The 18054-nt window shown below is 42.0% G+C and overlaps 1 protein-coding gene across 5 annotated transcripts in view; it reads left to right on the top strand.

Annotated features, from left to right (window-relative positions):
- SATB2 (SATB homeobox 2) overlaps window positions 1-18054 on the top strand; it is a 135427-nt gene that overhangs the window by 76501 nt on the left and 40872 nt on the right. For all 5 annotated transcript variants that reach the window (XM_027461509.3, XM_072041355.1, XM_072041354.1 and 2 more), the window contains 2 exons: window positions 1394-1866; window positions 15822-16034. In XM_027461509.3, the coding sequence (XP_027317310.1) occupies window positions 1394-1866; window positions 15822-16034 (686 nt within the window). The remainder of the gene's footprint in view (window positions 1-1393; window positions 1867-15821; window positions 16035-18054) is intronic.

Here is an 18054-nt window from a genome sequence, read left to right as displayed (position 1 = left end):
TAAAATCATCAGTAAACTGTTAACCTGAGTATTAACTGTGTAAATATTTAAAGCTTTATATAGATTAAGTTTTTTAAAAAAGAGTTCAAAGACTTATACAGTTGTTAATCATTATACAAGATGTAACAGCATTATGGCATTTATGAAATAAATTCTGTCTTGTTTTTTGGTGAGGGCAACATACAAATGAGGTAGTAGTTTGCTAGTTGTGTGACACTGGGGCCCAGGACACGTTTATATCAGATGGATAGATAAACACCTACCCAATTCCATGTAGTGAAGCTCATGGAATCTGCAACCTACTGTAAAATGGCTTCTGATTACTTAAAGTTATCTAACTAATAGTTTTACTTACATACTTTTAAAACTGACTTCCTATTTCAATTTTTTTTGTTGTTTTGTTTTTAGAGGAAATTTAGTTTTGCAATATCTGCACTTAATTTTGCAGTTACATGAAAAAATATTGCAGTATTGCTGATCTCAGGTATTTAAAAGGGACATACCTGCACATATAATTGCAGTACATGCATTTGGTTTGTAGTGTTTTGTTCTTTCTTTGTAGTATGGTGGCATTTAAGATTAGTGGATCTTTGTTGGACTAAGCAATGTTATTTGAAGACTGTGAAACTATAAAATAGCACTATAAACCAGCAAAAAGGTTGCCATCAGAATCTGTTTTCTGTAACATGGGCATTCATGCACAGTTTTCCAGACAGACTTAGAGTGGTGAGACTCTGGATACAAGAACAATTGCTCTAAAATCTTCTCATGTCTGAATCAAAGACATGCATGGTTTTGTAGAATGCTTTCACACGAGCAATTCAATTCTGCTGTAGTGCATCCAGGTGAATTGATGATACCTGATAACTTTATCCACACTTGATGCAAGGTAGAGATTATGTTGGAAAAGATATAGCTGCTGAGTTTGCAATGAAAAGTAGTGCCATGAGCTATGCAGGGAATGCTCTGTTTTCCATTGGATTGGTGTGGGTGGATACTAATTTAGGTTTCTTTCCTTCACCTAGATGACAGTGATTCTGAAACACTCACCCCTTTTAATAGTTATTCAATTTAATGAAAGATTCAAAAGCTAGTGACAGCGTGAGTGCAAATGCCTAAGTTCTTTTTTTTAGGAAAGGAGGCTGGAAGAACCTGCTACCAGTTTGGTAAGGAGGCTTCCAAAGCAGTGGGTGAAACCTGAGAAGTACAAAAGAATCTTATTGTTGCTCTTACTTTGTACTGCTTTTGCTTATGTTTTTGTGAATCTTTTATGCAAGTACAGATTTGCAAACTAAAGCAGGTGCTGTCATGTGCCTGCAGTAAACCTTACCCAAATGGTCATCTTGTAAGTGCCAACTGAAATGACAGCAAACTAATTTTTCTCTTTTAACAGTGGAAAGAGTGGAAAGAGAAAACCTTTCAGACTATTGTGTTCTTGGTCAACGTCCCATGCACTTACCAAATATCAACCAGCTGGCAACCTTGGGAAAAACTAATGAACAGTCTCCTCATGGCCAAATTCACCACAGTACTCCAATCCGAAACCAAGTGCCAACGATGCAGACAATGATAAACCCTGGGCTCCTGTCTCCTCAGCTCAGTCCGCAACTGGTGAGGCAGCAGATAGCAATGGCCCATCTGATAAACCAACAGATTGCCGTCAGCCGGCTATTGGCTCACCAGCACCCCCAAGCTATCAACCAGCAGTTCTTGAACCATCCACCCATTCCTAGAGCTGTCAAACCAGAACCATCAAATTCATCGGTGGAAGTCTCTCCAGATATTTACCAGCAAGTCAGAGATGAGCTGAAGAGAGCCAGTGTGTCTCAAGCTGTCTTTGCAAGAGTAGCATTCAACCGCACACAGGTATCCATTTCTATTTTATAATCAAGAAGTTCCGAGGGGGCAAAGTTGTGACTCTTGTGGGGCTGCATGGTTGCTGCAGATCAAGGCAGGAGGTGTACCACAGAAACAAGTCCAACCACCTGCCATTTTTCCCCCAGTCTCATTGTCATCACTGAGCAAGGCTGTTTCTTCGTGGAACAGCTGTTTGTTTGCATTTGGTTACCGCAGTACTGCTACCTGAGCTTTGCTCTCTAGCCATAATTCTGCTGGTGTGAGTTCTTCCCTGAGTTCCTGTCCTTGGTTATGAACTTCCACATCTGCTCCAAGGGACTGTGGATGTCAGCAGTGACGGCTGATGTCACTTTCTCAGTTCCTTTCTGTGGTAACCACTACTGATGACACAACTTGTACTAGAGGCTACTGCCACAAGAAATGACTAAGACGAGTGTGCATAGGCCTATAGACAGTCTTGGTGCTGGCTGGCTGTGTAAGAGAAAACTGACTGCTGGAAAAGATGTCTGCCATTTGCTGCAGACCCATCTGACACAGGTTTTCACACTCAAATAGTGGAATTCAGATGTTGAAATAATCACATGACAGCATCAGCTTAAGCCTAGCACCTGGAGTACCTTGGGTGAATGCAAGTACAGAAAGACAGGCTGTTTACATTTAACCTACTGCCAGATACCATTCAAAACACATGAAGAATGGTCTCTAATTTGTGAAACACTATAAGGCTAAAGAAATAGAAAGTGGCTTCATATTTAAATATTGATCCAATTTTCTTTTGTGCAATCAGAAGTGATCTTTTGAGATAAGCTTCACCAGCAAGACAAGACAGGCCACGTGGGTATGTTTCCTGGAGTCTGTCTCTTGCCCCATACAATGCCTTTGTATGTTCTTCTGGATTAATGATTTTCTTTGGCACTGCCATTTTGGAAATCCCATGTTATGAGGGAACTAATTAAAGTATGGAACACGTTTTTATTACTTCCCTTTTTCCATTAAATTCCTAAGATGGCTGCACTCAGAAAAAACATTCATGTTCAATCAACATGACTTTGAGTTCTGGGGTTAGCCTTGAGGATATCAAATGAAAACTACATAGGAATGTATGAGTATTTCCTCTTTAAAATGCTGCTTTTAATTTGAAAAAGCTTTTCATCCCTCTGGGATCATAACCCGTTGTATATAAAGCCCAGCATAATCAAGGTAGATGGTATTGACAGAATGTCACATTCTGAACTTGAGTGAGAGGTCAGCAGTAACAGCTGGGGTGGGTTTTGCCACTGTCATTGAACATGAAGCTCTGCTTTAGCCAGATGGGGACAGCTGGATTGGTAATACCCAAGTCTGCCATTAAACCAAAAGTTCATCCCCAAATGAGGAAGCTGTCGTACAACTTGTGTGTTAAATCAACAGTTCTGCTATAGTATTTAAAATGAGGCAAGGTTTTGATTCTGTGTGTCTAGGAAACCCCAACCCTTGCATATCCCTGACTGAACATTGCATTTGACTTCCCAAGATAGCAAGCGAAAAGATGGGTATTTATAAGAGACCACTGGTCTTTTCCTAGCGGTGGCACAGCATTTCATCTGCCTGTGGTGTTCAATAGGAGCTGTGATTGAGATTGTGCCACGCTCAGACAATCTGAAATCTGGACTAAAGCAGATGCAGTATGTTTTGTTTGTTCTTACTTTACTGCAGTACCCATGTATCCAGTGTTTTTTTCAGATTAAACAGGACTTTGGGAGAAATGTGCTTTGTTCCCAACTTCAGTGGCTACTGGCAGCATGTCTGTGGGTCAGGCAAACCTAATGGCATTTTCAAAGAACACCAAGTTTCACTGAATTTCAGTTTCTTCAAAGAGTAATGTGCACTGTAACTGAGCTCTTGACTAAGCTCTCTCTCCACCCATATGCATTCCTCTTTCAGCCGAGTCCCACATCTTCTGTCTGATCATATCTGCGTTCCAGTTATATAGAAGAAAGAGGGCAAATACTGCTATGATTTTGCTTTAGTTATGGAAACCTATGCCTGAACCTTCTTAATATTGAATATACAAACACTTGAAAATCAACATTAAGGAGATGGGTTGATAGACTAGCATGGAAGATAATTTCTGGAATGAACTGTTATGGGACATTCCTTGTGTACCTAACCTGATAGCAGAGTAGATATGTTCTTGGTATAAGTTTCAAATATCACCTTGCCTTTTGAGAGTAGACCTCTGTTCAGCTGCCTTCAGTTTCAGGCTGAAATTTTGATCTGGGACATGTCTACACCACACAGTACAGGGCAATGCAGAAACCTGCAAGATAGTGCTGACCAAACCAGTGCAGGAACTCCAGGCCATTGTCCTGTGCACTGCTGTGGAGAGTGCTGTGCTGCTGCTGGGATCTGAGCCAATGTCTCTTCACAGTACTGTACTTCGCCAGGTGTGTAGCTGTTCAGACTGAGCTCAGTCACTGGGAAAAGAGACCTGAGCAGCATTGAGTAGTCATCCCAAGGTAATGTCCTTTGAGAAGGTGCCAAAGCACCATTCCTGGACAGAACTGCAACAGGAAATAGGATGTTGATGCTCTGTTCTCCAACCAGTTTACACTTGAGGTCGGTATATAAAGTAGAGTCTGTAATTCAAGGTGCAAGTGTCAGTGGTTGTGTCAGTCCCCCTATCCTTTCACTGACATTTGCCTTAGGTTGCAGTAGCCGATGAAGCTTTTCTTAAAAAATAAAAATTGATCACTTCACTGTAATTTATCAGACATACGTAATTTTATATAAAAGGAAATAAATTACTTACTTCTTAGTCTTTTCTTATAAATAGTAAGATGTACTATACAGTCCATGGCAGCGATTCCAGAACAGGCAATTCTTAAACATACAAAAAGAGTTACTCGTCTCAGGGATATGCTTCATTAGTCTACAGGGCCTTAATATAAAAGAGCGATGGATCTTAGGTATAGCGCTTGCCCAATGAAACATCACTGTAGCAGAAGAGTGTAGGTACATATTTACGCCTTATTGTTCTCAGCTTCTAATTCCAACTCAAATCAATCTCCCTTCAGGTCAGAGGCTGTCGCCCCAAGTAGTATGAAGAGGTGCTCAGACAGTCAGTGCACTCAGACAGCTCAGACAGTGTGAACTCAGACACTCAGAAGTTGTGGGATGTTCCTAAACACCCATGATGGAGAAGCAAATTCTGTACAAAGCACTTGAAGTGGAAGTTCAGGTCTGCTCTCACCTCATTGCATTCCTCTTGTTGGGTCCTATGCTCAGGAGGTGCAGAGATGTGTGCATTTCTCTCTGGAAATGTTTGGGTTTGTTGCCTTTCACTGCAAGTTCCAACCTTAACAGAGATCTATCGTTTCTCGTGATGACATCAAAGAATAGATGCCATGTTCCAGCCAGCTAATAATTGTATTAATCACTGCATTATGGGCCACTGCTTAATCCTTCTTCACGGTAGCCCTGGAGTGCACATTAGCCTATAATTAAGTATAGCTTCATGAAATATGTACTGTGAGGCTTGTTTAATAGATAAACTAGTCTCTAATTTATTTTAAAGTCCAATGACCTACATACTCAATGCTGAACCCATTCCCCCCCCCACCCCTTACTAACATTATTTCTCCCCCGAGACCTTCCATCTGAGCAAATCTGTTAAATGAAGTAGAGGAAGCTTTGGTCCAAACTAGGCTAAATCCATCGGAACAAATGGCTGACACATGTATGTGTGCATGTGTGTATGGGAAGGGGGGAAGGCGGGCTGGAAGATAAAGAGGTGGAGTTGCATGGTTGTGAGACAGCCAAACCTTCTTCTAAAAGTTGGAAAATCATAGCTTAAGACAACAGTATTGCCTTCTGCCTGTGGCCATCTTGTTGTGTGCACACATGAAAATAAAGTGCTTCAGTCTTTGTCATAAATACTGTGCTCCCATTGCAGTCCCAGTCTGAAATGGGGACTGAACACCTGGCAGCATAGTGCCTGCTCTGTGCACAGGAGAGCTGCACAGAGTGTTTGGCTAGGAACTAGCCACAAGGAGTGTTTCTTTCAAACACAAGGATCCAAAATGAACATTTTAAGATTTATTTGAAACTGAGTATAAAAACCCCTCAAAGTGCATACAGCTGATTTTTAGTAAATACTTCGGGCTAACTAACCTATGGGCTACCTAACCTGTGTGCCTTCTTTTTACATTATCATTAGAGAATCAATGTCACAATTTTAATTCACCCTACTACAGAATCTAAATGTTTATTTATTCAACTGACAGGACAGTTAGAAGAGAGAGAGTTCATAGACCCCCCAGAGAGATGACAGGTACCTTCAAAACATTTTAAATTGTTGCGCCCACTAGCATGTTTGTCTTATCTACAATCTGCTCAGCAATTGTTGTAAGACACCCTCTTAGGCTTTAGGCACACTAGTGGATGCCAGCAGCACTGCAGCTCTATACTACAGGTAAGGTCCTCTTTTGGGGTCTGGAGTGAGGCACTATTCAAATGGATCAGTTTGGTTGCGTAGCCCAAGAAGTGGGACTGGGGCTGTTCTGCTGCAGACCAGAGGCCCTGCTGAGACATGTAAGAGGCAGGCAAAGAGGACAAAAGAGAAGGGATGCTTGAATTCCTGGCCCTGTGCTTAGTTGGTCATTTCCTTCCTTCCTAAGCAACTGGGGAGGCCTCTGGCCCGTACAGGCAAAGAGGAAGGGGTCAATTGAGGCAGTGGAGAAAGCTGGCCATGGTGAAGGTGGTTAGCAGCATGGCTGGGGCAAAGAGGTTCAGTTTTTTGTTCATATAATAATGTCACTTGGCTGTACCTGAGTTTTCCATGGCTGAAATCCTTGGCTGTAGTTGCAGCGCTGCTGGCCTGCAACCCATAAGTTGGAAGTTTGCAGGCTCACCAATTTGAACATGTTGGTTGTAGACATAGTTTGTTCCCTACATTTGGACTGCTAGAAACTAGTAACCCACAAGTGGAAGGCTAGGCTTCCTTGGCTGGCTTCAGGTCTGAAAAACTGGATGCAAGGGTGTGGATTCATTTGAATGGAAGGCAGAAAGCTGGATGAGGCCCATCAAACACTTGACAGTTATGTGGTCATACCTGCTATCTTTATCTTAAAATGGAAGGCATCTTCATAAACAGTGCTTACATGCAGCCAACCTGTAAGCTGAAGTTACTATTAGAAGGGGCATTATCAAAAGCTTTGCTTTCAATAAGAATTCAGTACTTTTTGACTGTGTAAAACCACTCGATCCTGGGGGGGGGGGGGGGGAAAAGGAAGTCTGATTGATACTGCAAATGCACAGTTATTTCGCTTCCCAGTGATGACTGTTGAAATAGAGCTCTGGGCTGAGCAGCTAGAGGAGTGAAACTGTTAGGGGTAGAGCAGGTGCATCTCATGCTTGGAAATGTCCTGTGTGCATTTCTAAAAGCAGCCAAAGTTTTGAAAAGAATGGAGTGAAGTACATGCCTGCAAGATACAGGCTGCAGAGGGTGAACAGGATTTAATGTGCAGGGCGAACAGCTGCCCCTTGTTGGTTGTGGACCACCAAGGTGTTGTCAGAGATGGCTGGAATTCTCCAAAAAATCCTACCTGGCTTTAGCGTGCATCTTGTGTAAATCAGGGTAACATCCCAAGGTGGGACAAGGGGGTTGCTGACCACAGCTGCTACTTAAGGTTACAGACTTCCTCCTGGAGAAGAATACATTCAGGAATTTGGGGAGACCTCAGGGCATATTCCATGTACTGTCTCCCTCTTGTGCTGCCTTGTCCCCTAGTGCAGCATTCAAGTTACAACCAAAAGGTTATCACCAAACTCGCTGTATCACAGGTTGTAACACACCAAGGTATGGGCAAGTGCTGATGGTTACAGAGGAAAGAGAGGACTAGTTTAAAGACGTGCATGAAAATGCTCTCTTGAGTGTACTTTGTCCTTCTCTGAAAAGTTGTGTTGTTTTTGTTTGTTTTTCTACTTGTTGTTTGCCCTTTTTTTTTTCTTTGTTTTGTTTTGTTTTTAGCAAGTATGGAGTTATTGAAGTGATCTGCAAAATCCTTAGCTTTAAATCAGCTAAATTGAATTCCGCTTTGCACGAAGAAAATGAACTTGCTCTCCTCTTCTCCTTGCTTACTGGGCATTCCTCATTGCTGCAGGCTCAGAGAGGGACATGGAGTTGCAGTCCGAATGAATGGTCAGGCTGTAGGAGTCCAGACAGTCTAAATCACTGGACCAGGGAACTGCTTTTCTCCTCATTGGGAGTGCCCAGTGGACTGAAAAGCCTATAGACTGAATGAGTGTTTTCTGTTTATATCATTTTTTAAAGCATCTTTTTTTTTTTTTTTTTTTTTTTTTGCCAATGTTTTGACATAGTAGCCAAAACTAGTAAAATGTTTGGGCGAATAGCCAGTGCTTGTTTTACTGAACAGTCTTAGAAACTGGGAATATCCATGAACCTGAGGTTTTTTGAATGAAAAAGTTGTGGTGCCAGATACAAAGAGAGCTGGGGGAACAAGCATGTTTGGGCTGCATGTAACTCTTTTCCCAGAGAGCACTGCTCATTCCCTCTTTTACTAGCTAGTAGTGGGGAAGCTGGCTTTCCAGTTTGCATGTAGGAAGGCAGCACTTACCCAGGTTGGCTCCTGCCTGCTTAGCTGGTGCTTTGCTGGGGCCTTTTGGGGTAAAAGCAGATAACAGTGCAAGGAGTGGGAAGCTCTGCCTTACCAACATCAGATATAGTGAAACTCATAATGAAATAAAATAAACTGATCCACCTTCTTTGAGGGATTCTGCCCTACCTTGGCTGCAGGGGTGGGCTGTGGCATAGGGAAATGCAGGCCCAGTTTTGGATGCTGCCCTAGCTTGTGGTGTGACAAGGGGCAAGTCCAGGCTTCTGACACAGGAAGGGAAAATAGTGCTACCCTTCATGCAAAGATGCTGCCGGTCAGGTATGGGGGGGCTGGAGGCTCTGGGGGCTCAGTAGCCAGTGAGGAAGCTTGAAAGGCAGTCTTTGGAGGCAGGCAGGGAGGGAAGTGGCTGATGGCTCTTCATTTGTGTCTAGTTCTGCTTTCTTTGGCAAAATTCCCCTAAACTGGAGTGGGAACAGAATTGGATCCCTTAAGAAGATTTTTAAGATTATAAATGTGCTTTGTTGAAATAGCTAACTCTTCCATCTCTGCTTGCTCGTGAGCCAAATCCTGGATAGAATTCCTTTAGCAAGTAATTTTCCTTTGACTTAAGTGAGAGAAAGATGAGCAGCTTTAATGCTCTGCCTGGTATCGAGTGAGACATTCATGCTGCATTCATTGCCATGGTGCCTGTCCCATTGTGCGCAGACTTTCAATTATCGAGTGTTCTGTTTTTGTTTTTTAGGGGGATTTTTTTGTCATATTTTTCCCCCATAGAAAACTCTCTCTCACTGCATGAAAACGTTTCATGCTGCCTGCCTGTTTTATTCTTATGTGTAATGTGGTACAAGCAGTGTTCTGTTGTACTCACAGGAAAGGAGGCAGTCTGTAAGGGAAGTGCTTAATTTAATAAATTGCAGATTTTTTGTACATGGGATATTTGTTCCAACAGTGGGTTTTGCACTGCCCCAAATTTCAGTTTCAATTAACTTAATTGTATTCAATAGGCTGAATGAAAAGATCTTAAGTAGCATGTGAGTCAGGCTTTCAGAATGTGTGCTTGTAGGAGGCGGCTGCTGCCTGCTCAGCTGATGCACAGGAGTCCTGAGCCTTGGAAGCAAACGCACAGTTATACAGTGTGCACGAGCTCTGCGTCTTGCTCATTTTCCAGCATATTTCAGTACAAAGGTTTGACATGCATGTCATATAAATGGTGGCACTTTGTGGCTGCAGGTGGTTGGTCTTCCTCTGCCTGGTTTTCCCCATGCATCCACATTCAGCTCTACAGGCACATCCTGTCTTCCTTAATAAAAAGAGATACTATAATAAAAAAGAGGCTTTATTAAACTAATGCAATAAAGGCATTTTCTTTGAGGATTTAAACACTTCATTTTTAATAATAAAAATCAAATTGTCATTGTTGGACCCTGTATAAGTTTTATTCAAATCAGCCTCTAAATGCTGTCTGCCTAAGCAGCTCTCTCCTGAGATGTACGTATTTTAGCATTAGTTAAATGAGTTTAAGAATGAGGCTCATACTGTGTCTATAAGCAGTGAATCTAGAGATCAAGAGATTTTTTTTTTTTTTTAAAGAGGGACTGATGTGATGTATTCAGCTGCACTGAAGGGCGTTAGAAGACAGCTGGTCTCCTGTTTATACCGATGGAAAACCTGTCAAAGTCCTTTGAGTTCTGAAGCTCGTGTAAATGGACAAGAGCATTGCCTCTTGAGACAGAAGGAGTTGGTCAGGGAACAGGGTGCAGAGTTCTGCTTAAATGGAAACTGTGACAGGATGGATATGAAGGTGCTTGGTTTGGCTAACCACTCAAAAATTTCCAATGACTATCTAAACTAATTTTGCTGAACAAAATTGGAGTGGACACATTGCCAGAATAAGCATTTCTAAGAGACTTCTAGCACTTCTGCTTCATGTCCTAGCTGAAATTAGGAAGAGATGCAAGGGAGTGGAAGTAAAGCAGTAGGTGAAAATGAGCTGGAGTCGTAAGAAGCCTTCATATAGAGTTTATTCCTCAGTGCTGTATACTTAGAGACAAAGAGAAGTTTTTTAACAATTGATCAAAGAGAAAGTTTTTAAAAATTGGTCAGTGTATCTTGTTCAGCCCATAAGACAATATTGGAGGTCTTGAAGTTTGAACATGTAGTTAATGCCAAGAGGCAGAGATGTCATGGCGTAAAACCCTAACCTGACATGAGAAAAATGCAGCAGGTGCAGTCGCTTTGTTTCCATGAAGGGTGATGAGAAGTTAGTGCATGTGCTGCAGAGCTCTGCAGGCTGACCTGCCTCCTCAAGCTTTCTGCAGGCAATTTTAAATATAAGCAGTCATTTCAGTCTGGCAAAATCAATTTGGGTTTGTATGCTGAAGGTAAGAATTCAGTGTAGTTCACTAGGAATGAGCAGCTAACCAATGGTTCCCCAAGTGCTGCCTTCCCATGCTAGAAACAGACCTTTCATGCTGAACAGGGATACTGAGAGGGGATAGGCTTGTATCACTGATCTTTAAGACTCAGATTTTGAATTTGAATAAATACCTATGTTTTCTGGTCCCGATCAGAGTCTCATCTAAACTCGAGGGGAAGCAGAACAGCTTTTTTATTGAGATGGCCAGTTACAAGTACTGCTTGGGCCTTAAGTACTGCAGGAGCAATATTTTTCTAGTATTTCAGCATTTTCTCTGTTGCTCTTGGCAGTAGCTGAAGTATGGAGAGGCACAAATAAACCGAAAGTATGAAAAAAGTGTTTATGCTTTTTTAGTCTTTCATATATATATAATATATATATATATATGTAATCTCCTTACACAGAACATACAAACTGAGGTTTAGCACGTGAGTTGTGTTTATTCAAGTTTTTGCCTTGGCCAGCGTTTCAATTGCCCAAAGCCTGTTTTGAACCTTTTTAAAGTTGTATCTGCTCTCATGGACACATTGCTGAGGTCTGGATGAGGGGAAGTGCAGCTCCTGTCTGAGTCACCAAACCTGACAGGCGTGAGGTCCTGGCCAGCGCTTGTGAGTCTCCTGCTGCCTGATGGCCCTTATCCTCCCTGTCCCCAGGACATCAGGGTCTGGGCGACACTCCAGCATAACCTCTTCACCCCAATCCAGACTACTTTTGAAAAGCCTTGTTGCAAAACTGTCCTTCATTCGGTCACTGGTAGTGCAGTCTGCTGTCCCACTGAGATCTCATTTACGCCTTTACAAGCCTGAACCAAAGCCCTTTGGGAAGATGGCAGAAAAACTTCACTTGCCTTTGGTCAAGCCTTTGTGTTGGCCTCAAAGGCTGTTTAGTCAGTCCTTTGGTTCTGGGAGTCAGTCTGAATAACATTTACTCTACATTGTAGTGCATTATCTTTTAGAAGCTGCTTAAAAAAGATTCCATGCCCAAGAAGTTTGGGTTGTTTGTCCTGGAAATTCTGTAGGTAGTAAAAATAAAATATGTTCACAAATGGGGTTTCATAGAATGAGTGCAGAGCAAACCCTCAAGACAGTGACTTTGCTGGCTTGTTTTTGAAAGACTAGATTTCAGCTAGTTGGAAAAAACACTGTCAAAATTGCTCCTACCTTAAATAGCTCCAAATACTTTTTTATTTTGATTGGAATTTGGCTGCTTTCTCCACCTCTGGTTATTATTTTTTTAAAGTTAATTATGGATCCAGTGTGCAATTTTAAAAATGGTGCAAGTTCCAAGTATAAACCAAGCTGTGCCTGAGCAGGGTCCTTGTCTGGGGGTGCATGCATAGCACAGCTCATTTGTGAGCAGAGCCTGTGCTACTATTAAACTTGTACATTGCCTCTTCAGTAACTGGCTTAAAAATCATGTCCAAGAATGGAAAAGGAAAGATTATTATTAAGCTACCTATCCAAAAGTGTTTCCTGAAAGCAGTGTTCAGTAGAAGAGATCTGTTTGGTCATTTAAAATCAGTTTGAGACTTTCGAGTCCCTGAGGATCTTCTTTCAGGTTTACAGAGTTGGTTGCTTTGCAAATTACTATTTTATTTATTTATTTATTTAAATATGTGAGATGTAAGTAAGTCGGAATGAGCCAATGGAATTTTATAACAAATGTACGAATGCTGTGGGTTTCCCTCCCTCACTCCCTCAAGCAGAAACATAATTTGCAGAAATGAAAACAGTCTCTGGCTGGCTTTAGGGTTTTCTCAAAAATAGAAACAGTAGGGCTTGTCTGGCTGGGCCAGTTTCCTCACCACACACCTGGTGTATATCACTTTAAAAAATAAATTATGCCTCATTAAATTACAATTAAATGAAATCATGATCATTTGTTTTTCTGGAAGGAAGATGTTTTGCATATTGAAAGCCTAATTTGTTGCAGGTGACAAAAAGGCTGAACAGATTATTTAATATCTATTTTATAATGTTGCTCACTGGTTAGTTTGTGTATACTTCAGTAGCTCAGAATTATATTATTGTAAACGTTATTGCTCTCAGGATACTTTATTTTATTGTTCTACCCCATCGCTCATTTATCTAACCACTGTTGTTTACCAGCGTTATCTTTAGTTGCAGGAGGACATGCAATTTTTCCTTCTGAGTCAGTTTTCTTATTATCTGTCCTGCTGTTTGCATGGCTCCAGAGCTGCCAAAGCACTCGGCCTACTACAGCTGAGCTGCAGACCAGCTCTGCGCAGCCAGACCTCCCACTTGGGGGCCTGGAACGGGCATCGGGGTGCAGGGCTCGGCCCCTCTGTGAGCAGCTGCCTCTGGTGCAGCACAAGCCTAGCAGTTTGGGGGAAGGAGCTGGCTGCTCTGCTGGGCTGGGTGCCTGCTTAGCAGGTGAGGCTCCCTGGCTACTGTGCAGGACTGGTCACCTGAGGTGTCAGTACTCTTTGCCAATTCCCCTTCTGCATGGCTTTTTCCTCTTTCCAGGTATTTGTGAGGCAGTTGTCCCATCACTGCTGCTTATTTCCAAGCCCATTTACCCAGGGTAGTTTATGGTAATACACCAGCATGCCTGGTGATTGATTGAGCAGCAGTGTGAAATACTGCTACATCCCTAAAAAAGGGGTGAGATCCTTTTAGAAGTAAGAGGCACAAGCTAGGGCTCCAAAGCCCCAAATCTCTCCCATGATATACCGCTTCGGGTGATGAGGCAGAGCTTCCAAGGCCCAGAGTTGGTATTTCAGGCAGCCACATACATACCTCTTAGTGCCATTACCAACCCACTTGTACCTGTACGTCCCTGATTTGCATAGGGAGGGAATGACTACACTGAAAAGTAATTGCTGGCATGCTTTCACATATGTTTTTGCTCTCCATTTTTGAAATTGGACTATAGGTTTAAGCAGGCTAAGGTGGGGGCAGAAAAAGCTGCCTTAGAGTCAATTCCAGTAGTTTTCAGGTACCTGTCTTTCAAACTAAATCCATTCATTTTTGGATGCATATCTTTTCTTAAAAATAAATAAATAAATAAATACATAAATAAATAAATCAACTATCCTTTAAAAGACACAGAAATTTAAGAATTTAGAGAGTCTGTGGAAGTGATATTTATTTACTGCCTTTGGAGAATTTTCCATTGACTTTAAGAGGACATTCTAATAGGGACATTCTGTATTGATCTTGGAATGCTTCAAGTCACGGGTTCAGGCTTCTGAGATATCCTGTTTCTGTTAATTTCCCTCAGTGTGGGAGCCTGGTAAATTTGGAATTTTTTTACAGTGTCCCCAGCTTCTCTGTAGGGTGGTGAACTCTGAGGAAGAAGCTGGGTATGAGCATGCGGCCATGCCACGGCTGCTGCAGACAGTCACAGAAGCAAGGCCAGGGCCTGCCCAGCACCGCACCTTCTTTAAGCTTTTTCCTGGCCTGGGCCTGTTTCACTAGCTGGCTTCTCTCCAGCCTTCTCCTCCAATTTCTGGTCAGAGGGTCCCACTGTGGCTCAGTTCCCACTTCAGTCCATCTAGTAACTGTTCTGATAACAACAGGAGAATAGAAGCAGGAATCCATCTCTTTATTTTGTAGATTAGGAACTGAAAAAATGAAGCTGTGTGCAACCTACCTGCTGGTTGTCTGTGGAGCTTGTTTGGAGCACTTCTGGCGTAAACATTGCTGAAATAGAGCTTGTACATACGTGTTCCAATGTAGATGTTTAAAAGCAGGTAACAGATAAAGCAGATACAGACACACGTTTGCCCGTCTGTTTTGTCAGGAATTGTAGTCAATAAGATCAATAAATAGTAAAAACGCTGGCATTTGGTCATTACTGGGCGGCTGCATGGAGTTGGACACTGGCCGCTGTTCTGAAGCACTCAGGCTTGTGGCAGGCAGGAGAAATTATCCCTCTCTGCTTCGTTGTACACGAGCACATGTAAACACACAGAGCTCAGGAAGTGACTGTTACTGCTTCTTGGAGTGAAATAGCCCTTTGTAAAGTGGGGAATGTAGCGGGGTGCCTCAGAGAAGCTGGTTGAATGCGCTCCACTCTGGTGGTTTCTGTCAGCCCTGATCTAGGCTTGTGTATTGTGCCTTAACTTCTAGATAAGCTGTGGAACTACTGAATGCTTACAGTTATGCATAATTTTAATCCTGTCATTAGATTTAAGCCTCTTTTAATAGTAGTCTAATCTTTCCAACTCTTTTTTTATTTTTATTTTTTTTAATTTTTGTTTTTTGGAAGTACTGTACTTGTTACCTCCTGGCATAATGCTTTTTGTTAAAACTATGTGAATATGGTGTTCATTCATTGTTGCAACTTGAAACCTGGGGTATTTTAAAATGAGACGTGAAAGAATGGGTTAAATCACTAAAGCTAGAATCTGAGGCTTTATTATTTGTTCCATTTTTCTCCTCTCAGAAACAACTGTCCAAACCAAAATGAACGGACTGTAACATCTAACCCCAGCCAAACATTTTTCTTTATAAACCTCCTGCACTGCTTAAATGTCGGAACTAAATTTACCAAGCTTGGCAGATTTGTCAAAGATGAACAAAACTGCCAAGTGTTCCCAGCATCAAGTAAAAGCAGAGAGAGAGGGAGAGAGAGAGACAGAGACATATAACAGCTCCTAAAATATTTGCAGCAAGCACCTGGTGGTAACTGTAATTTCTTCTACTTGGTGTACCTGCCTTCATATCTAGCATCTCCATGCTCACATGCTTATTACAGTGCCAGAATAGGACTGTCCCAGAATAAACGCCAGCCCCTAGAAGACAAACACAGAATATCCCCTCTGGGAGAGACCATGAGATTCTGATGTAGGTTCCCAATATTGCTACCCAGCTGGTTACGCTAAACAAATTTTAAAAAACCAACAACAACACGACTGGCCTTTTTTTTTTTTTTTTTTTTTTTTTTTTTTTTTTTTTTTTAACCAGGGCTTGTTGTCTGAGATCCTGCGTAAGGAAGAAGACCCTAGGACTGCTTCCCAGTCCCTGCTGGTAAACTTGAGAGCGATGCAGAATTTCCTCAACTTGCCTGACTCAGAGCGTGATCGTATCTATCAGGATGAGAGAGAAAGGAGTATGAACCCCAACGTGAGCATGGTGTCTTCAGCAGCCAGCAGCCCAAGCTCCTCCAGAACCCCCCAGGTAAGATGTGATTCCTCGTTACCTGTTTGTTGTGTGGTCCTTTTGATTAGTTCAGGGAAAGTATTCCTCTCTGCCCTTCCTCTGTCTGTTGTTCCCTTCAGCCAGGTGAGTTGTGGAAATCCTTTGGTAAGGTTTTGTAGTGGCTCTTCAGAGATGTTTGTTGGATTTCAGCAAGGTGTAGTAATGATTCTAGCTTTGATCAATGCCATAAACACAAAGAATAATATATGTGACATTAATACTTGCAAGGGTGCATGTGGGCTTTACATATAGGCTGTTCGTATATGTTCACTAAATGCCTGCTGCAGACTGCATTATGGAAAGACTACTTACATAATTTTTAGTCTTAGTGGTTTGTCTGTTAGGTTCTGCAGAACACAGGAAATTTTTGGGCTTATGAAGAGTTTTATATATGTTGCAATAAAATGTGTGTAGTGAACAGGAGTTGATAGTGGGTTAGATAGCCTTTGCTAGAAATCAGTGCATTCTGTATTCTGCATAGGAAATGATGGTCCTAGAGTTAGAGGTTTACACTAGTAATTATTTGAAGTACTGAAAGTAGAGATGAGCAGGGCGCTGGGACACGAGATGATGCTTTACAGTTTCAAACCAGTTAAGTCACCTCACTGATTTAACTATGTGTGTTTATTAAAGTGCTGTCGCCACCCACTTCCCTGAATAGGTTGCACTAAGAAAAAATCTCCACATAATACACTGTTATGGGGTATCTACCCTTCTACCTGGCTGCTTGCAGTCCCAGAGGTATACTCTAAAAAAGAGAGGGTGCTTGCACAGGGACAATGGTCAGCTCTTGTCATGATATTTGTCTGACTTGAGTTTGAAATTTCTAGCTGTGCAAACATGACAGCTCAGCTCTAGCACTTCTCTTGATCTTTCATAAACGGGCCTGAAAAACCCTCCTGCTTTGGTGCTTCCACAATCAGGTAGTCTGCAAAGCCTCTGAGTGCTCACTCGGGCTGTGCATGTTTTGACCATTCTTGTAATAGTATTACTGAGCATTTTGCATACTGAATTCTGGAGCCACAGCTGCTAAAAAGAAGTCAGCGTGTTGGAGTGGGGGGTTGAATGCAAACTAATCATCCTTATGGAAGGTGTGCTGATTTTGTAGAAACTGTTGAGCACGTTCTGTTTAACCCTGGTTTGGGTGCACTTCACCACTATACATGATATAAAGAACTGTTTTCACTGAAAGCAAGCATATTCTGCCAATCTGAATTTGATGACGAATTTTTGTATGCAAAATTCATTGTTGTATAACTGTTTCTTGTTTTTGTTTTTTTTTTTTTTGGTTACCTTTCTGTGTGTACTGGTTTCAGTTAGGACAGAGTTAATTTTCCTCCTAGTAGCTGGTAGGGTGCTATGTTTTGGATTAGGATGAGAAGAGTGCTGATAACATGCTGATGTTTTGGTTGTTGCAGAGCAGTGCTTACACCAAGCCAAGGACATTTCAGCTCCTCACTCTGTCCTGCCAATGGGCAGGCTGGGGGTGCAGCAGGAGCTGGGAGGGGACAGACCTAGGACAGCTGACCCAAGCTGGCCAAAGGGTTATTCCATGCCATCTGGGGTCCTGCTGAACAATATATAGGGGTGGCTGGCTGGGGTGGGGGGACGGCTGCTTGGGGATAGGCTGGGCATCGGTCCAGCCTACTGATGGTGATCACTTGCATGGTGATCCATCACTGATGGTGATCAGTTGCATTTTGCATCACTTGTTTCGTACACATTATTATTAGTAGTAGTATTATTATCATAATTATTGTTATTATTATTGTTATTATTATTTTCCTGTCTTAATAAACTGTCTTTATCTCAACTCACAGGCTTCACTTTCCCGTTTTTCTCCCCCATCCCAGAGAGGGAGAAGGGAGGGTGAGCGAATGGCTGTGTGGTATTTAGCTGCCAGACGGGTTAAACCACAACACTGTGGAAAAAAAAAAAAAAAAAGGAGAACTATTTTAGCATCTAAGTAGTGTATCCTCTTTATGCATTTATATTTACA

This window comes from Anas platyrhynchos, chromosome 7 (assembly GCF_047663525.1).
Source record: "Anas platyrhynchos isolate ZD024472 breed Pekin duck chromosome 7, IASCAAS_PekinDuck_T2T, whole genome shotgun sequence".
Classification (NCBI taxonomy): Eukaryota; Metazoa; Chordata; class Aves; order Anseriformes; family Anatidae; genus Anas; species Anas platyrhynchos.
The sequence above is the reverse complement of the archived record's forward strand: the minus strand, read 5'-3'. Positions and strand labels throughout refer to the sequence as shown.